Genomic DNA, 22,247 nt, shown 5'->3' with positions numbered 1-22,247 from the left:
TGTTTGCAAGGAGCGAGCTAATTTTTCTAAGCTTCGACCCGGGAAAAGCAAGATCGTGCCGAGAGTTCGCACTCGCTCTCCGCATGCCTCCGATCTCGCTTTCGCGCATGCAGGGCGTACACGCTAGCTGCACTCTTTCGTTAGCTCAATGATAATGTGCACAATATTCTACCGAAGGGATTTTATGTCCAAGGATTACCACGAGCGGCCTGGTTTTCTCTACTAACACACGCACACGTACAGCATCCCGATCCGCCAACTAGACCCCTAGAAAAGGCTTCCCCAATTTGCGTGTGTGGAGCACATGAGGAGAAGGAAGGATGGGAGAAGAGGGGAAGTTATCCCCCAAACTCCCTCCGGTTCCACTTTGTAAAGCGCGTAAAACAACGGACTGGAGCCGTGCGTTTGTGTATCTGATCCACTGTGCGTGCGCTAATACACGGGCCCAATCGCGCAAATCTCTGTATTTAAGAAGGCGGAGCCGACACCAAAACATCATATTACTACGCACACACCCATTAGTGCCGGTTGCGGTTGTAACCGCCAAAGGGCTCTCACACGCACCCTTCGTACACCAAAGGGAGCCAAGGATAACGGGTCGCGTCACACAAACACACAGGCTCGGTGCAAAGGCAAATGCCACGCAACCACCACCCACCAAAGCTGAGTCCCTTTTTTCCCCCCGGAAAGCGTGCGTGCGCGTTCGCGACTTTTGCCTACAGTGTCCCTTCAGTCGTGGGGGGTTTTTTACGGTTTGACTCCCAAAACATAGGGCTTCCTTACCGTCCTTATTGGTCAGCAAGCTTGCTGTACGTATGGTAGGGAGGGTAAAAAAAGCAACAACGGAATTACAACTATGTAGCGAATCACGTGAAACATGCGCCTGTAAAAAAAAGTCATCCCGAGCGTAGCAGGATGCACATAAAAAAACCAAAAACAAAACAAAGGTCCTTTTGTCCTGACAAATGAGATGTCGTTAGGGAATGGATCGTGTGAGATGAAAAAGGGAAGCATGGAATTAAAGCAGGACAAAGATACAACACTCGGTGTGTGTGTGTTAGCATTGCTACAAAAATGGGCAAACGATACGGAATACGAAGCTCGTCCGATAATTACTGAACAGAATCAAAGAACATAAGAGCATGCTGTAAGGACTAGCAGGACCTGATTTTGAGATTTTCATTCCGAAAGCACAAGCTCAATGCTTCCGAATGCTTTGCGTCAGCATCTTTCGTCAATCAATATGGAAATAGAGCGAACGTGACGTGATTTTGGCAATACAGAAGATGCACTATTCTAAATCACGTACTTATTGCTTTTTTAATGGATAATATGTATTTTATACATTAATTCATTTCTTGACATGCAAATTTTATTGCCCCCATTCGCATAATACATATAAACACAGATCACAATTTTAGAACAAAACGAACCAGATAATAAGCTAAAATAGTTGTAGGGTGCTTATGACGGCTATAATGATATGATGTGGCTTCGTTGTGATATCATCTGTTGCGCGCAAACTTTATCGTGGGCGTTATCACTGAAACGTTAGCATTGAGCGTTATCACGCATTATCACTGAACATTATCTCCTCATATGATAAAACAAACCAACCACAATTTTAGACAAACGAAGCAGTTGACAAGATAAAAATAGTAGCGTGATGTGTATGATGACTTTTGTGATATAATGTGCCTTCGATGCGATATCGTCTGTTGACAAATGCTGCAAAGCATTACAAGTATTTTCCCTGATTGGAATACAGTAATGAGATGTTTATTATGATTACGTCTATACAAATAGGAACTAAAGTAAAAAGAGAACAAATTGACTCGTTGCTCGTTTCTCTTATAACGTGAATCGTTCGAAGCTAATCGCTAACAAACCCATCAAACAAAACGTAAACCTTCTATCGACCGTTAACATTCAGATCGCCTAGAAAGCCAACCAGCTTCCAAAAGAGCTTCCACATGCAAAGGGTCAATCGTGCGGAGCAGCATCAACAACAGCGTAAGAAGGAAAGAAAAAAAAGGGTTAAATGGGGCGTACGGGGTTGGTACTTCGTCGCCTCCTTTTTTCCCTTTTGTGTGTGTGTGTGTTGTATTTTCTTTACCCTCCCCAATAGTATGTGGCCGGGCGCAAATACGACACGAAACATGGTATTATGACAACTTCATCAGCGATCCGTTATGCCCACCGGGTGACACCTCCACAATAAAGGACGCGCATGGCCTGGGCTTCAAGCTTTTTTTTGTGACGATCTAGGCCGTTCAAGGTCGCGATCTAACAGCATGGCGAATGTGTGTGTGTGTGACTACTTACTGTGTGTGTACTGTCAGTGCAGATTTTCTTGCTGTTTGCTACCTCGCGTGCAACGAGCACGGTCTTTTAATAATTTTCGGGTTCAGGCAACGGTGAGTAGTGAGGGTAGTTATGGGTGCAGGGCACAAAAAAAGGGTGGTACCTTGGTTCTACCCATAATGACCTCCTGAATTTCTGTTACGCCCGGTGTGGTGCTCCTAGAGAACAAAAAAAAAAAACAGATTCGTTTATGAGTATGATGGGAGGAAGGAGAGGATGGAGCATAATTAGATCATAACGCCTCAATAATACTTTGTTTGCTGTTTTAGCGCAGGCAAGGAAATTCAATAAGTAACGAGTAATGTGGAGAAGTTTTCTTAATGAAATGGAACGAACTTTCCTGCTGGTAAAGAACAGTCGAACATCTTTTTTTTTGGGTAGCTAGCAGTAAACATAGTTTTTTTTTCGTTCCCCACCTGCACCTATGAAAACAGACTGTGAAGGTACGAAACAGACGCATACAGGGGTAGGAATAATAGTGTCGTACTCAAGAAAAAACTTTCCAACAAAAATAGATATTAGCTTTGTCCGAGAGGATTGCTTACCCTCGACTAGTTACTACTTTTGTGGTTTTTTTTTCATGTGTTTGATATCGTTCAACTTGTTCAACGATACCTGCAGAATACGTGTTTTATTGAAGGTAAATTCTCTTGACACCATAACAAACCCCATTTGGGCTCTTCAGAATATACCCAAAATATTGGAAAAAAGTCGTCCAAACTAGTTCTCAAGCTATTTCGTGTCTTTAGAGCAAGTTGTTCCAATGGCCTAGGTGTCTATATAGTCTCTTCACAACCCTATATGTCGTTATGGGCGAAGTATTTGGTTGCAGTATTCCTGAGCACCAAGATGACCTTACCTCCAACAGCGATCCATTAGACATCAGCGGAGTTCCTTCAACTACTTGACCTCTGGAACTTTTTCATTGGAGAGTTGCAGTTTTACCTTTCACCAACCGGGAGTCAAGGGCTATATAACATGGTAGCAGCTCTAGTTCCACAAGTTTTGTTGTCACGTCCAATAAACTAATCAACTCTGGGTACGGCAGTAAATGGGCAAGCTGTAAACCTGTCATAAAGTGATGAGTAAGGTAGGGCGGCCACCGATTATTCTAGCTATATTGCCGCTGTTTTACAGTTCGGGGTGTTGGAGTGTCGTTTTGGCTCGAAAGTCGCGTGTCGTGTGTTAGGTACCTCGTTGCGCACCTCAAGATATTCGACATGAAGGTATGCCAGAAATCTTGCCCTGTGTTGGTTTTCGGGAACCGTTTCGCAACTACGGCTTCCCATCCTTGCTCCCTCCAAACCAACCAGATGTGGAGGTAATCGTCCGCACAGCAAGAACATACCCGGGACCGTTGGGTGGAAATCGATTCTCCCAGCGCTCTATAGCCGGCCTGTCGTCAAGTGCATTCAGCAATCGTACACCAGGGACATTCTCTAATGTCTTGCCGTTTTGCTTCGGTACCTCGAACATGATCCTCCGCTTCGGATTCACGGAAAATTCGACCTCTTGGACCTGGTGAACGGAACGCTCGGGACGTCAGCCCTTTTTCTGTTGTTGTTGTGTTGCTGCTGTGTCTGTGTGCCGGAACCTTTTTTTTTTTTTGGCGGAGAAGGCACGTTTCGTGGAAGGTTGTGCAGTCGCACCGATCGCTAACTACGCTTACGCAATTGATGGCTTGCGACCGCCCGCTGGGTGCCGACAAACGGGAAAGTCGATACAAAGGCCGTGTGTACCGGGCCGATATGTCCCTTTGCGATTTACGGCATCTTCTGCTGGCCGGGGTTTTGTTCTTACATTTGGGTTGTCTTTTGTTTTTTCTCTTCTTGTTTTTGCGCTTCCCAATGGCAACGATGTGCCGCTTTCTGCCAGAGAGATAAAAAAAAACTGTATCACGTATCTTGTGCACGTGTAGCATCCTTACACTTGTCTTGTGTTCCCAGGTCCCGGGGAAAACGGAGTTGTTTTAGGAGATAGTGGATAATCCACCGAAATGGTCCTTGTCCCAGTAGATTTAGTGTAGGGCATAGTTTGGCGGTATTCAAATGCTTTCACTTCTACATCAAACGATTCTTATCCTCGTTCGGACAAGACTCTTCTGCTGGAAGATGTCGGTGTGTGTTGATTTTTTTATATTCCAAGGATGTTTTGGTCCATCCGGAAACCCCTACCGCTGTAGACATAACGCAGTAGCGAACCTCAACATAAATCGTTGAGAAATGAAATGGAATTAACCACAATTTCAAATCTTATAACCTGACTTTAAAGGAAAACCCCCGGCGCTAGAGGTATTCCTTTGACCTTCTCGTATTCTTCCCAAACTTGCTGCTCGTAACCTGTACACTGTCCGGGAACGGGACCCGACCATCATAAATCGCACCCACAATAAATTAATACCCACCAAAATCCGCCTCCTTCCCATAACCGTTTCTTGAGAAAGGGAAAAAAAACGCAGACCGGCGTTACGCAATTCCAGCGCTAAGAGTTTTCCACACTACACCCGGGTGTAGCGGAACGGAATTGACCGGGTACCGGGGTTTCTCTTTCGCCAAGGTTTAAAGGACACCGCTATCAGATCTGTCGACGCTCCGGAATAACTACTTTGACTCCTTTTGCGTTCTGATTAGTGGGCACCGAGCGGGCAGTGCGATTGTGCGTGAGAACTTGCTCTACGGCCCTGTGGCCCTGGGGTGTGGGTTGTGCGCGAAAACAACAGTTGTCACACACGGTGCGACAAAGATCACAGGCTACAAAAAGGGTCGACCGACAGAAACGGACCATTTGCACCAGATCGGAACCACTGATTTCGCAGGTACGGTGCCGAGCTAAAGGTTGCACCTGCACGGTAGAATCCTCGACGATCGATCGGGTCCCTTGTTATCGATACAAATCTGTTATTGGCCGGTTAGTACCACGGGTCCATAAAGTAGGAATTGTAGAGTAGGAAAAAAAAAAAGGAAACCTTTATACCACGCTCTAGAGTCTAGTCCTACCGAACGTATTCCACAAACCAGGGAAGGAAGGCGTGACGAACGCTAGTTAACGATAGTAACGGTATAGTTGTAATGTTCTCTGTCACTTGCAGAATGCGTGAGAGAGTGGTTTCGTAAAGGTTGGTTTCGACTTCAGATTACGGCAGGTTTATAAGGGCTCATTCAATTATTACGTAACGCTGATAGGGGGGGGGAGGGGGTCACTACCAGCGTTACGATTTGTTACATAGGGGGGAGGGGGAGTTTAACTTTTTGTTACGTAACATACAATAAGATTATACTTAGATTTCCGCTTCATAGCGTATATATGAAAAAATAAACTTATTTAAGGGATTTTTATACAAATTCCATGTTATCTATCTAATTGTTGTTTGTTTAAAGGTCAAGTCTCTTGGTATCTTCTGATACCCACTCATTGATAACTTCGGGTGTCAACTCAGATGGTGATTTTGGATTCTAGTTTGCACCCATTGTCACGTAACAAGCATCGCCAACTCTCAAAATTGACATTGAGCTTGAAGAGCTCCAAATAGTCTCAGAATGATGCATCCAAGTTATCCACTATCTTAAAGAACTTCATGCAATCATACATCAATGATTACTCATTTAGTTCAGTTCATTATTCCATATCATTTAGTGCTCGTACGCTCATTTACGTTACAATGATCAACTTTCAACACTAGAACGATCAACACAATTAGAACGTGTGGCAACGTGTGTGTGGTACGCAGAATCGTAGGTGTATAGATTGAAAAATGTTCTAAAACAATTTCAAATTATTAGCAACGATTAAGCAACTCAGCCTGGCGTGAGTAGTAAATTTATTAGGCAGTTTGTTCGTTTCGTTTTGCGTTTGTCGAAATACTTTATAATTACTTAGATAACTTAAGAAAATTTCATATTTTTTTAAACAAGGTTGGGGGGGGGGGGGGCATCCAAATGTTACGTAATTACTGGAGGGGGGTTGCGTCCAGTGTTACGTTTTGTTACAAGAGGGGGGGAGGGGGTCGAAAATTGACAATTTTTGCGTTACGTAATAATTGAATGAGCCCTAAACCCTTTTAATATATTATGCTTCGACGTAACGTTAATACGACTGTGAAACGTGATTGGGCTAAAGTTTTAGTACTGAATCTTATATAAAGTGAACATGGACATCAATATGCGTGGGACAGTTCCTCAATCCTGAAAGTTCCTCAATTAACGGATCAATATTTTTACCCAGAATGCTCGGTGCGCTACATCACTGCTCCACATTTTCGGTTTGTATCTTCGTAACGCAGTGTCGCATAAACTACATGTAAAGATTACGATAAAGTAGACATCCTATATTATTTTTTTGTGCAAAAACCACTCACTTTTTTAACAACCTTCAGAGTGTGATTACCCCTTTAAAACTTCCTTAATGCTACCCTTCGGAATCTTGCAGTTTATTACACACACATTATTATTCTTCCAATACACAAGTCAACGTCTCCAACCAAGATCTAAGGAATACAAATCGTTAGGCGGTGTCTGACTCTCTTCACGCACCGTGGGGAGTACCGCCGGACCGCACGCTGATTTATTGACAAACAATCACATCGGCATCGATCTACGGTGGCCAGCAGGATGCTCCAGCAGCGGCAACCCTCTAATGGACGTCACAAATTACAGCCCGGCCAGCAGACTAGCACACACTTCCGGCTGGTTCCCGTACGTGGTACGCGTGGCTGCGTTCGCTTCGTACTCAGGCGCTAGTGATGAACTCCTTCTGCCGAAACAAACCCCGACACGCTGGTCGATTTTAACGGTCGTATTGTTACGTCAATCCTTTACGCTGCTGGTGGTATCTGCTGTTTTTGGGGTTTGTTTCTGCCTCTGCTCCGCACTCGCTATCACTACCGATTTTGGCATCAGGCGCGTATCAGTAGGTGTCCATAAACCGACCACAAACAGACGGGTTTTTTCTTTTATTGTTATGCCGAACCGGTGAGATGATTTGCTGGTTTTAATTGCTGCTGGGCCGGTAAGGACGAACCACCTTTGCGCCGTGATACAAACGTCAATTTGCGAATCGCTCACGTGCGGTGTGGTTAGAATGTGTACCGCAACCTCACTGATTTGTTTATTTACGAAGATAAGGCTTTTCATTTCTTGCTTATGTTTTTTTGTTTGTTTAAATGTCTGTCGACAAACTTAGCAGAACAATCACTTCAGCTGTACTAACGGATAAAAAAAATACACGCAATCAAAACCCACAATCCAAACAATCGCTTGCCCATGCACGGTAAGGGCCTTTAGAATTATCAAGGGAAGCGGCACAGCGTGTCCTTTTTTTCTCGCAAAGAATTGCATTGAAATCGTTTTATTTGAATGGGCAAGAAATAACCAATGTGGAGCTGTAATAGCAGTCCTTTCGACCGTCACTCACCAGCCGGCGAAGGCAAATATGCTGACATCAGATATAGCACCTACTCTCATGTTCCCCGAAGCTCACCGGCAGACCTGGAACAGCCAGCTTCCGGTAGCATGATCACCTTTTATCACACCCCCTTCCGTTCGGAGTTTGATATCTTAATCTAGACAGCACCAAAAGCCCAAGCGTGATGGCACAAGGACGAGAGCAGCCAGTGAGCGAGTTGCCTCTGATAAACCTGGTGAGAAAAATTAGCGTAATCTGATACGGTTTCGGAAGCGACCGAACGCGCAAGGTCCTTTTTTTTGTGGGTGCTGAAACTGAAAGGATCACCGGTCCCGGTACACTCTATTGTCGGGTTTTGTTCCAGCCAGGTTCCCACAAAATTGTGTCTAGTTGTGAGCACATAGAGAAAAAAACCCTCCAAGACACGAACAAACACAAGATATACGACGCTCCCAAGCATCCGGGTCCTGCAATGTTGGAGTTTCCGATTTCGCGCACGATGCGACGGAGGTGGATTATCGTAGGTGCTATTCCTACGACCTGTCAAATTCGGCCTCGATCTCGGTTCTACTGCCAAAGAAAAGAAACCGGAGAGTGTTTGCTTTAGATATTGCTGTGAGTGCATTATTCCACGGACGGATTGCGGAGACGGTGCTGATAGGGAGAAGGAAAACACATCTCCGCTTTTTTTTCTAAAGGTCAGATTTCCGTCATCCAGGTCGGGAGCGTTATAAAAGGATACATTTTACCGTCCACGCACTCGACTCCTTTGATGTGAGGACATCCCTTACAGGTGGGAATGGAGCGCACTTGGACTGAAAGGGAACAGTAAATTGAGACGTACGCTATTTGTTTGTGGCATGTAAGGACACTCGAACTTTTGCTGAATGTGTGTTAATACCTTCAGTAATACTGGTTACAGGTTGATTCGAAGCGAATTTTTAGCTGAGCATCATGAGGACGTGGTGAAATATTATGTTAGATTACGTTCTACTGAACTCCTATTTATTTCACATGACATATCTAAGGCGACGGTTGTTGGATGAATAAAATTCAGATTCATGATTGTCAATGAATCTGAATCTCTGTTTAAAAGAATCATGCATCCTTAAAGATTCGTGAATCATTAAAGATCCCTGAATCATCCAAGATTCATTTATCCTTGAAGTTCTTCAAAAAAGATCCAAGATTTATGAATCTTTGAGGAATCAGCGAAGATTCATGACCTCCATGAATCTCTCCCCCTTAACAACAATGGGCCCCAACTGTCATTCTGCTTAAGGCCTCAAGAGACTTGATCTGTCATTCCTCTGAGGATTTATGAATCTTTCGGGAATTGATTCCTGATTTATGAATGACTCTTCTCAAAAGCATGCAATAAACATAACACGATTTATATTGTTTTGGTCGCAACATCCAGATTATTGGAATAATTTAATTCTAAAAGATATATCCAATAGATATTCCCAACATTAATCAATCATTGATTCTTGGTCATTCGAACTCATCTTTTTCCTGTATTTTTCTTTAATGTCCAGCATTTTAAAGTGTTGTATGCCAGGTTGAGCCATGTGAACAACAAGGAAAAAAAAGCTAGCTACTCGACGATGAACATCAATTCCAGGGCGGTTAGCGTTGATGACTTTTCTTCCGAAACGGGTTAGAGTTGTAAATGCATCCAAAGGGTAGGAATTCCGGATCGGGCTGAAGACCCGATCCGTAAAGGATTTCGGGATAAGCAGCGAGTAAAATCTGCTAATCCAATTATCCTCTCCCGTAAAACCAACAAACCGTATCGAAAGGCCGGGAATATCCCAGGTACAGGATGGCGACGTACGGTTCCCGGACGCAGGGAAGACGTGGTGTTCCACTACCCATGATCTGCTTTTGCTGTTAGGTTCATTGCCCAATCGCTTTCAATGTCGCGTTTTGTGCTGTTTTTGTGGAGTACAGATGTCCACAATTAATCTTGGTGTGGTTAAGATGAAGTTATCATAAAAATATTGATGAACCGCTAGATCGTTGTGAAATGTGGAAATCTATAAGGCATATGAAATTCAACAGCAAGAATACTGTCACAACAACGTACTCCATCAACCAGACAAGCTGCCCGAAATGCAAGGGTCACACACTGGATTAATGGTTTCGGCAAGGCCCGTTCAAAAGGCGCAACATAAGCCGTTGTAAATTATCGACTTTCGACCTGAGCGAAGATAACTAACATCGGTGACGTGGAGACGGTGCAGAGCATGGTACGGCCAGCTTAGATCCGGCATCCCGTCATGGGTTGGGAAAGGTAGGAAAATCCGCGCGGTCCTGCCAACAAAACAATGGCAAAAAGTCACAATAAGCTACTAATCCAATTGCCTTAAGACTTTATCCTTTCCCCGCTGTATCGCAGAAATGATCTCGAGTCGATGGCATCATTGTTGGGATGTTCCTTTCATTCGTTTTGTTGTTGTGAAGCTGTCGTTGACATACGAATGTGTTAAAAGGCCTTGAGGAGATGGTTGAGATAATGTGTTTGCATACGACATAGGTCAAGTGCGCTTGACCATTTATCGCGATCCCTTACTGATATTGTACACATTTATACCAAGGGCAACATTGTTCATTGAGTGCTCATGAACCAACAAAAAAACAGAAATCTCGGATAGATGTATGGAGTGAGTGAAAATTGAAGGGGTATAAAAGTGTTTTTCGTTATGAATCTTTTCGATTATAGGTGATAAATCTATCGTTTAAACAGTTTATCTTGTAACGTATATAGTCGATGTCCTTTTGTCCTGCCTAGTGATGCTATCAAATATGATTTACGCATTACGCATTTACGCATTTTAATGCGTTTATACCAAAAACCGTTTTTATTCTCACGCGCGCGAGCGCCATCTAGCGGGTGCTAGTACAAACTGGCTACGTTCGAGCTGTTTTCTCACATTTTCTACTGTCGAGCATCTTTTCTTCTCACTCGAGCAGATCGTTCTCTCACTATGCAAGAATTAGCAAATAATGGAATGTTAATTATTTTAAACTTTCCAATAAATTTGTTGTGATTAAAAAAAGCGAAAATAAAAATAAAAAAAATTGTTTCATCGATCGGCTCGAAGCAAAAAACCAAGCTAAAATCAGCTACAAACTACTTGTTGAGAAGAATGTTTTTAAGCTCTATATTTAAAACCTAATAAAAATGCTTACACGTAATAAACAGTTCTACCATTTTCTGCTTGTATTTCTCACTTACTTACTTCTATGTTCGTTTTTAACACCCCGATGGTAGACAGCTGACCATTCGACATTGTCAAATACTTTATGAATTAATAAACATTTTAGTTTGATGGTTTAATTTTAGCTCACCCCATTATAATAGCCCTTTGATATTCTCTCAACAATCGCTTCTCAAAGATGTCGCATTTAACACACGGCAGCTTTGTGAAGTGATTGACGGAGGAAAGTTCAATGAACTATGTCACCTAATTTCTGAGTGGCTATATTCAATGTTGCGTTCATTTCGGTGTTTATTGCTTCATCTTATCAGCTTATTACAGCGACCTGGTTACAGCTTACCATCGGTGTGATAAAGAACATGCCATTTAGCTCACAATGTTTGTGTTGTTTCCTTCGAACAAAAGCCCGTCTGGCGGGAGTACATGCTACACAGTGTAATGTTTTCTGTTTCTAATAGGTTCAACACACTTTTACATCCTGTATTGCTCTGTTAACTACCCCTGGCTGTAACGTGCGGGTCTGTAACACTATATTATTCCGGTTTATTTTTGCTTCACAATGTATATACGTTGAAAATACTATTTGTTCAATGCAGAAAAAAAATCCTGTAGTTTTACCTTCAATTAGAAATGTTTCACACCTGTACATGAGTGCTATTAAATGGTTTTATTCTTTTTGTAGCTATTCTTCGGTAACACGCATACACGCTTATTTTGTTGCTGTTAATGTTTTGTAAGTTCAATCTTTCCTTAAGACACTTATATGTTTCTGCACTACTGGGTATGCATAGTGATTTTGTATATGAAAGCTGCGTTTATAGATGCTTTGAAATGCTGTATGGGTGTTTCCGGTTAATCCCTGTCTGATTATTGCCGACTTATATTATTTGCAACCGTGAAGGAATTTAGCCATGATATTGAAGATGGTTGTGTGTGTGTTTTTTACTACAATCCAAAACAATTTCATTCCTAATCACTTGTAAATAGTTTTGCTTACCGAAACGAGTAAAATAGAGAAACAATTAATTTTTTTTAATAAAACAACATATTCCAATTTCAAATCACCCATAATCACATTGACACCTTCGGCCGCTTTACACCACCTACCGCTATATCATGCATACGCTGTGTTAAAATGCTTTCACTACTAACTAAAACCGTCTCAAATTCTCGATTGGCTACGGTGGTAAGATGTTGTATTGTTGATTGTGTTTCCTTTATGTGTTAGGGATTGTAATGCTTTGCGCTGCTCTAAAGTCTCCAAGTTGTTACGCTAAGGCCCAATTTGATTTGTAAAAAGGTAGGTGAAAAAGCCCGTTACATTGTTTACTTCTTTGTTTTGCATTGCTTCCCGCTGCTGCCGTACCGCTTCGGTCGCACACTAGAGAGTACGTGTGCAGACATTACAATGGAACGCAGTTAGGCTTCGATTACCGGCACCTTGTTAACTTCCCCTTCCACTCTATACTGAGCTCATCAATTACAATTTTGTATGGTTTTCTATCACAACTGGAATTATCGTAATGCTTAGCTGTTTATTCCTAAACCTACTGCCATATACTTTTGCAATTACAAACCAGCAGTTTTTTGTCGGAAAACATGTATGCTTACTGTTTCGCTTCAACTCTACCCCTGTGCCCAAACGCGACGATGGCGTTTGTTTTGGTGAGCAAATGGTTACTCGCGAAAGGGTACTAAGGAGGGAAAATCACCCAGCAAAATGTAAACTGCTAGATATTCCTGTAGGTTTTCCGCCTTAATAGCCTGCCCTGCGCTATACTGTCATGGAGTGTGGGTGTGTGTGATGGTGAATCGTGCACATCCGCTTGAGCAATAACTCTTCAACGCTAGCATCCAAAAACGTTCCGATGGCATATTTGTTATTGTTATTGAGTTCATTTGGTACATTTGCACACGAACAACGAGTAACTTGATACACAATTTGAGAAGAAATGCTTTATAACTGCTAGAATGTGATGTGGTTCTATACTGTAAAAAATGCTTAAGTGGATATCATTAGGTGAATGCAACATTTCGAGATTTTTCTTTGAGCTCGCTTGCTTGATCCGTATCAGCCTTTGTTTAGAATTACGCATAAAATGCTGCTTGAATATCATCTTCCTTGTTTTTTTTTTGGTATGTACGTTGCTGCCTTATGTCGCTTTTCTTATCCTTTCGCTCTTTCTTCTTTATATGTTTTGTTTTGCTTCTAACCACAATTTAGTACCCAAGAGGGATATATTTCTAATGTTTCGCACGAGTTGCTTTTGGCTTGTTGGATGTGTTCTGGGTGCGTAAGTTGCGTAATCTATACCATCTGATTTCATTATCTACGTTTCGAAGAAGAAATAAACAATCATCTACGGTCGATTGTATAAATAAAACTCTCAATCGTGCCTACCAAAGTCGCTACTCGAATATCGGGGTGGGGTAGAAATATCTTATCTGGTTTCGTTTTTGGAAGATCTATCGGTGTCTATTGTTTGTAATCATTCATTCGTTTCACCTCGTTTTCTTCATTGCCCTGTTCCTGCAAAACAGTATCACTATCAGTACGTATTAGCAGACACACATACACACACAAAAATACGCCTTCTTCATCTAAATTGCAGTCTGCATCGATCTAAAATCAGTGTGTATAAGGTGTTTCCCTTTTTCAAAAAAAAAAAAACAAACAAACAAACAACCGGCAAGTTTTGTTTTTAAAAAAATGTGCTTCGCTTCTAATTCGCACACAGAAGACAGTGATACGACGGAAGGCAATGGGAGGAACAGTACAGACAGTTTTGGGGAAGTTTTAAAACACACTATTATTGCAGCCAACAGAGCATTATTTACTAATCCTATTTAAAGCCTATGGTTGCTTGCATTCGCATCCTTTTTGCACTCATTTCACGCACACATGCTTCGCTTATCACTGGCGGGTTAAAAAAAAACTGACACTGACACAAACACACATTCGATCTACCCATTCACACTTCGTTTCAGTAAAATGGCACGCTTTACAGGGCACGGGACCGTAACGGTAACAGTCCGCCACCCTTCCAAAGCCAACGGTTCCATTCTGCTGAAATCGTATCGCACACAAACTACTTGCAAACACCAACTTCGAACCTAATTTCTATGGCTGCTACTGCTGTTGCTGCTGCTGCTGTTATTGCTATACGGTTTACGAAGAAGTGCGTAGAGTAACGTTGAATATTTAAAAAAAGTTCTTAACGTAAAGCTTAAAAACGATTCAATTACAACATCCGGCACGACCATCGGCACACCATCCGGTCTCTCTCTCTCGCGCGCGCGTGTGCGGGTGCAAAGAAACACTAAACGGGACCGACAACCAAGACGGGTTGTAATCTTGTAGGAAGAAACCAGGAAGTACAGCATCATGGAGGCGCCCGATGCGTCCTCATTTCGTATCGACTGTGGCCCGCAGCTTGGCGCGTGCATTTAAATACTCCGGATTGATGGAACCACCGGTCGGATCGGTCGGACCCGTCCCGCTCCCACCTTTCTGTTGCTCCAACCGTTGGGCCCGCTGCATGATAACGCGCCCAAGCTCGGTCGCAATCGTTTGCTCCGTCTGTTTGGCGAGATTCTGGGCTGCCAGCACTTGGCGCTCCTTTTGCTTCTCGAGCGCTCGCTGCAGTTCCGACTTCTGGTTCAGCACGCTCTTGCCGCTGAAAGCAATCGAGGGAGAAAGGTTAGGAATGGTGCGATGTAGGGGGGTGGGTAGTTTTGCTGCATTTACTTACATCTTCTGATTGAACATCATTTCGCGGTGCAGATTTTGCCGATCGATCGACTCGAGTACCGGGTTGACCAGCTTCTTTGGTACGATCAGTCCCTGTGCGTCCGTCATGACGCTTTGGCTTGAGCTTATCGGGCGCATCATTCCCGCACCTGGTCCGGAACTGTTGGCTAACGTGAGCGGATCAGCCGACGATGCGCGACGTTGCTGTTGAATGTGACTCGCGTGTATACTGTTGCCGGTTGGGACGATCCTATCGTCTAGGTTTGTTTCATCTGTTGAAAGCAAAGCAAAACCAAAAACCAAAATTATTACACGCACAAAAAGAGATGAGATATCTGGATACTACTACTGAGCACATATTAGCCAGCTAGTTGTAACGAAATACGATTGAGAAGTAGCATTTTACGAGAGCGAGCCAGAATTTCAAACAAACAACAACACAATCGTTGTCCAAACACAAAGCAATCGTCAAACCTTGCTCGAAGATTCGCATTTTCTCGCGGATGGTTTTGGTTGGTATAAAATGTGGACGATACATTGCAGCAGTATGTGATCCGTGGTTGCTCGGTGTGAGGATTGAGCGTGTCTACAGCTTTGGTGGATAAAATTAAGATGAGATTTTATCAATTCCAGTTGCGATATTAGTTAGTTTAGTGTGAAGCAGAATGTCTCATTTTGGAGAAATTGGAGTCCAAGATGTCTAGGCATTTCATATGTTGAATATCTAGCTGATACCGGCCGAGTACACCCAAGGCTAGTGTACATTTTCACTGTTAGAAGAAGAAATTAATCTCCAAACTAATGTGAATTGCACCAAAAACGATAAGCAGAATAGCTATTACGGAGATCAATACTAGCTACCACAGAGTTCGAAGACCTGAAATACCTTCAGATACCGTCAGATACAAAGAACATTTGCTTGTCTGACAAGACTGAGACGTGCGCGTGGCACGTCAGCTTTTACTATTGAAAAACAATCAATCACAGAAGACAATAACCAAAACAAGGCGAAGATAAGAGGGAACTTCAGATCGTCTTCCAGAGTTTCTCACCTGATCAAACAAACGTCGTCTTGCGAGATGAGACATGAACCACAACGGAGAGTTTTGAACACATAGGGCTTCCAGAAGATACTTTAACTACTTCTTTGTATAATGAGCAGATATTCATCATAATGTTCGCTACTTAGCGTGATGCATACTTAAGGTCAGACTATCTGTAATCTTCAAGGTTTTCAGTCAGGCTAAATATAGACTATAGCATTACAAACATCTCGCGTCCAAGCATGTGTAGTGTAATAACTGCACACAACAAATATATCACTAGATGCTTCGTTTCATTCCATTGGCTAGAACATCACCGCTCATCTTTGGGGTGTTGTTATGTTCGATACGATTCCAATTACCGGGGGCCTCCAGGTCCAACGTAAACTAAGTCAACCAGTGTGCGCATTGAGCTGCGTACCGGTTCCACTTCCGAGGGCAGTGCTCGTTAAACCTCCCGCTTGGATGCGGTATCGTGGCGGTGGTACTGGTTACATAATCTGATCAATTTCCCCTGTTGCACCCGGCACATCCCCACCGGGTCCGCCGTACCTGTCACGCGTATCAACCGCATACATCCGAGGTGCGTACATGCATGTTTTGCGTTTTCTATTTGCCCCTGTCGCCCCTGATGCTGTAACATGGCGGGTGTGCGTTGATGATTTCCAATGCACAAAACCACTGTCTGGTCACTAAACCTTCTTGCTTGACGGTGGTTTGAGGCTGGGTGTCTGGCGTTTCGGAGCAACTCGTTCTAGATTTACACTCCCCTTCCGGCGACCGGCGCTTATTGACCCCATGCCGTCGGTCGCCCTCCAGCTAGGCTTGTAAATGTTGCGCCCCAAACGCATCTCCAGCCGCTCGCTTATCAATCCGGTCTGTCCTACGGTCATATTTTGTAGCAGATTGCCGCAAACGGCACGTACCGGGCGGCGTGTACGTGGACAAGTGTTACAAACGTCTCACCGCGCCATGAGAACGCCATTGCACAACCCATTCGTCGGGTTTGGGAGATAGTTTTTTTCCCTTTCTTCATCTGCAATCAGTGGGATAGCAAGCAAACCCGCACGAGAACCTGACAAACCTGGAGAAGGTGCAGCTAGTAATTAGCATGCAGCCGGGCGTCCTGCATGGAATTGATAAGTTGCATAATGTGGAATTGTTTAATCACGGCCTTAACGCCAACATCTCCACCACAAACATTTTATTTAAATAATTTTCGTACGGTCCTCTCGTTCGGTTTGGCACGTTACAAAACGTTACTGATAATCAAAAAAAAAAAAAAATCTCATGAAAAGTTGTTTGCATGCGCATGGCTGGCAAAACAAGTGCACAAATCTGGTCTGGCATTTGCATAAGCGCGCGTGTGCTCAGGTTTAATGGTAAGAAACGAGTTTTTTTGTTTTGCTTGAATAAACAATATTTAACTCCAAAAGTAGATCAGTGGGACTACAGAAGAAGTATCTGGTATATCAACATCTTGAATTATTCAATATAATGTTAAGAAGAGTGCTCTTTATAGCTTGTAAATCCAAGACTATCTATTGAGTTAGTTACCCCTAACACCTGCTTAGGAAATAAAAATATATTATAAAACCTCCATGCGTAGTTTTTTATTTACTCCCGGCACTGTACAGCTGGACGCAATAAAGTGGTATTATCTGTTTGATTAGTGGTTACACCTGCAAACAGCTGGGCGTAATGCGATGAGCGAGACGTGTGCCAGGGTGTGCGTTCGACTATTGACGACAAATGATATGCACCAGCAGTTCTGTTAGGTCGTGCCAGTTAGAAACCAGAGTGCCACCGTCGTGCCGCTGCTATTGTAAGCCTAGTCGTGACCTTGGGATGGTGACGTGACCTGTCAGTGACTGTTGTCTGGCTGTGGCTTTGCCCTGCATACACGCGTACATAAAAGCATCTTTCCATAATTCGTGTTCAACCCCTTTTTTCCCTTGACATCGGAAAAAAACCCCTATTCACCGTACAAAACATAGCGCTTAAGAAGCGCTGTCTACACTTTCACCTTTCTCCCATACAAAAGCACACACACACACACACAGCCACGACCCAATGCGGTGGAAATGGTTTCGTACGGGTCTGTCATAATAGACACGGTCTGACATTGGAAGCCATACCAACAAATGGTGAAATGCGTGGGCGACAACACACCTGTGCACGTGATGAAAAGCTGCTTAAGTGACGCAGTTAAACCGTTGTAGCGTTATTGTACTCCTCACCGGGACGCCTACAAAAAAGACAAAAAACTGTGCCAAAACAACACTTCCGCAGTACGTTTGTTCCCCACGGGGGATCAATTGTTCACCCTACGGGTAACCTCGAAACCATTCGTTAACTTCCCCACCACTCCACCCTAATGTGCACCCGGAAACGGATGGCCCACTTGCATAAATTTTTGTGCAGATAAGTGAACAGGAAAGCAGAACAACAAATATAAATCCCCAACCCAGGCATGCTCGTTGCGTTCTGGGGGGGCCATGTATGCTTGTCAATTGGGCTCATTAAGCGTCCTAATCGTTTGGTGGGAAAGTGACAGATTTGGATTAGTGTGCAATTTTTTTTTTATTTTAATGATGAAGTGTCACATTGCGCGATTTGGGCGCGTCTGGGCGAAAGGGTGGGTCGAACCACAGATTGGGTGGACATCAATCAAAATAATAAAAACGGTCCAAAGGCGAACCAGTTATCGCACTTACCTTCCCGTTGCCGGAGATTCGCAGAACGTGGATCCGTAGCGGTTGATATATCGGGGTGTTTGGTAGCGTGATTCCAGCTTTCACTTCTAGGCGAGGCGCCCTCTCTGCGGAATGGGAAACGATAGGTTACAAACGTTGATTGGAATTGGAAGCACTGAGCACGCTGCAATCTGACTGCCGCCAGGGCGTCCCACAGCTGGTACGCCGGCTAGAATTTGACAGAAGCATGACATCATGGAAGGTTTTTCGGTCGTGTCCGAACATGTGTTTCCAGTTTATGACTCCGTTCCCAGCGCTGCTCAATGAACAAACACGCGCGTTTGATTTTCTTTGCGATGCGGCCCTAATTTGCTCGTCCCGTTCACAACACCCGCCAACTGTAAGTACGGTGCGTACACGCTGAGTACGGTTTATGTTGTTTTTGTCTTCTTTCTGCTTTTGAATACGCATGCAACCGAAATGCAGTAAACAGATTCGAATTCATACCGGGACGCGGCAACCAATCGGGGAAAGTTTTCTTCAATCGCCAACGTCGTACAGGCCAGGCCTGCACCATTCTCAACCGAACCCAGATGTGTAGAGCGTTGCAGATCGCTTCAAAGGGGTTGAGGGCAGTGCCGGGACCCTGGCGGAACCCGGGGCCTGGAAACCAGGCAAAGCCGTTCTGTTTAGCCGTTATTTCATCGCAAGCCTCTTCCAGCCGCGGGCGAGTACCCACAGCGGCATCTCCAGATCCCACACGATGCATTTTAAAAAGAAACAGGTTATTATTATCGTCTCGGAGAAAGGAAATGAGCTAGACGACGCTTCTAGCTACGCGGTGCTGACGCAAAGAAAGGCGCAAGAAACCATTAGATCCGGGATGGATGGTATGTGATTGCATTGGTGAGGTTGGTTCTGCTGTATGCGAGTGTGTGCTCGAGACACACATAAAATGAACCACAATTCCAATGCTAAATAGAATGAAATCCAATAAACAAGCTAGATGCACTGGATGCAGACAAAGAGAGCAAAAAACAACAAACGGGTTGATTGTTCTAACCTTCGCCAGTTGCGGCAGCTGAAAAGTCACGACGTTGGGAATTGTAACATCACGGTTTTACGATTATGCGCGAGAGTTTGGTCTTGGGTGAATTGAAGACAGAACTTTAACACCACTTAGTCAAGTTTTGATGATAAACTGGAAGCTAATGTCAGTAGCTTCATCCAGACACAGATATTCTACTATATACCGAAAACAACTTCACCACAAACACCTGCATAACGGAAACTTCACCAAGGGACTCCAGATTTGCAGTGTATGGGAGTTTATGAAACACATGACAATCAAAAACATTCTGCACAGGAAGACTAATATGATCTTTCAGTACAATAAGAACTAAGAGATCTAACACATGGTTCAAAAGGCTAACCTCAAACCTATACTCGAACCTTGCTGATGTACCGTAGGTCAGTAAGAACTTCAAACAGCCCTCTAAAGATACAACCAATACGCAGATCCGGGATGTAAGGAAGTCTTCGAAACACATGAGAATCAAAAACCTTCTGCACAGGAAGACTAATATGATCTTTCAGTACAAAAAGAACTAAGAGATCTAACATGTGGTTCAAAAGGTTAACTTCAAACCAATATTCGAACCTTGCTGATGTACCGTAGGTCAGTAAGAACTTCAAACAGCCCTCTAAAGATACAATCAATATGCAGATCCGGGATGTAAGGAAGTCTTCGAAACACATGAGAATCAAAAACATTCTGCACAGGAAGACTAATATGATCTTCCAGAAATTAAGATCTAAGAGATCTAACACATGGTTCAAAAGGCTAACCTCAAACCTATACTCGAACCTTGCTGATGTACCGTAGGTCAGTAAGAACTTCAAACAGCCCTCTAAAGATACAACCAATATGCAGATCCGGGTTGTATGGAAGTCTTCGAAACACATGACAATCAAAAACATTCTGCATAAGAACACCATTGAGATCTACAGTCTCTAGTACTCTAAGAGATCTAACAGATGATTCAAAAGAAAATTCCAGGTTCTAGAATGCATACAAGGTCTTAATAACGACAATAAATGAGGTTTGAGAAATAGTTCTCAGCCAGTATCCGAAACTAATCAATTATAGCCATCTCCAAATCCGAAAGGTACAGATGTGGTAGAATCATTCAAATCGTGGTAATAACTTTAGAACTTATCAAAAAGCATGACAAAGACAAGAATTTGGTCCAAGTCCAACAATTCTCGATTTTTTTCAGTTCGATTACATCGGAAAAACATATCCCAGTATATTTCTCTTGGCGTAACGTTCTTACATTTCTGGTTTACTAGACCTACTTTTACCACGTAGTTAGATAATTTATCTTTGCTACGGCGGAACTGTCCGAGTAAGATTTGGTACCAGCTTTTACGTGTGCAAATCGGCACCTTCACCATCAGACTCTCCCCACAATGTGTTGTATCGCCAAGCGCCACAGTCGCAACCGTCTATCGTTAGCTTCAAAAAAATAATAAATGCATATGTAACACACGGGCGGCAGTTGAGCGTGGATTACTCAACCACATGATAGAAATATTCCGCATCGAACCAATTAGATACGATATCGATAGGTGCTGCTCATTCGCTGTTACCTTCGGCCAGCATCACGCGCCGGGTTTTGCATATTTCGGTTTTCGCTCTTGCCGGGGCGCACCCTTGCCGAAACGGTTCCGAACCGGGGCCTGGCCCGGGTCCGTCAAGTTTCAGCCCCCGGGCGTGGGTTTTCATTTCGCACCTGGATTGTGAAAATCAAGGAAGTGAGTGCACACCACTCCACCCCTTGTTCCGCCTTCTCCTTTTCGTTTCCCCCCGGGGGAGATCTTCGACTGTTTGAAGATTTTCGGAGTAACAGACAACCGGGCAGCCTTCACGCTTTGCTGTTGCCCAAAACAATCGCCCACTTCGCTTCGGCGCTTATGTCCGGCACCTGGGAAAATCGTTCGTCCACTAACGGTCCCCTCCCCCAGGAAAATCTCAAACGCGGAATGGGAAAAAGGGCAGCAAAAACAACATACTAAACGTACCGAGCGATGAAGATGAGACGGTACACACAAACAAGCTAGATCGCAGTCAGCACCGCGTAACGATTTTCATTGCCTGCGTGTGTGCTTTTTCGGTTTTTGTTTTGAAGTTTAAGCAAACATCTCCACACAGCATGCGGACCCCGGGCAAGCACCCAGCAGGAAAAACGGAAATATTTTAATAAAAACAAATTCAAACCGCAAAACCACACAGCACAATGGAAATAACGCAAAAAAAAGGTGTCCGTTAGGTGGCCCGTCCAGAATCAAGAGGCACCCGAAGGCCAGAATCGGCACTCAGCGAACTTCGGCTGGCGAACGAAAAAAAAATAAAGGCACAATAGAAAGCGACTCCCAAACAAGGCAGTGATATTGTTAGCATTACTTTCTAGGGCTTAAATAAAGCTTCCACAAGTGAGGGAGCTAAAAAGCCTGTCAGATGGTTTGCGTCATTCGTCTTGGTTGGGATGTTCTCCAGGAGATATACGTAGCTGTACAGCCCGGCAAAGTGATCACCTCCACACCTTCAAGCGTGTTCTCCGGGTGTTCCAGCAGAGAACGGGAATGGAATGTGCCAACTCCCGCATCTAGGTCGTGGCGACGAGACGCGACAGGTCGCGAAAGCCTGAAAGATGACCTAGACACACAGGGAGCTACTAAGCTAAGGGTGGCTTCGGCAGGCAAACCA

General features: G+C 43.7%; 1 protein-coding gene across 1 annotated transcript; it reads right to left on the bottom strand.

Moving 5' to 3' along the window:
* Window positions 1-13,697: 13,697 nt before the first annotated feature.
* LOC128306641 (uncharacterized) lies at window positions 13,698-18,732 on the bottom strand. The gene is given in 5 exon segments (XM_053044211.1): window positions 13,698-14,665; window positions 14,741-15,011; window positions 18,500-18,551; window positions 18,554-18,603; window positions 18,675-18,732. Coding segments are annotated over 5 exon segments (702 nt in total). The 3' UTR covers window positions 13,698-14,394.
* Window positions 18,733-22,247: the final 3,515 nt, after the last annotated feature.

Source organism: Anopheles moucheti, chromosome X (assembly GCF_943734755.1).
Source record: "Anopheles moucheti chromosome X, idAnoMoucSN_F20_07, whole genome shotgun sequence".
Lineage (NCBI taxonomy): Eukaryota > Metazoa > Arthropoda > Insecta > Diptera > Culicidae > Anopheles > Anopheles moucheti.
The sequence above is the reverse complement of the archived record's forward strand: the minus strand, read 5'-3'. Positions and strand labels throughout refer to the sequence as shown.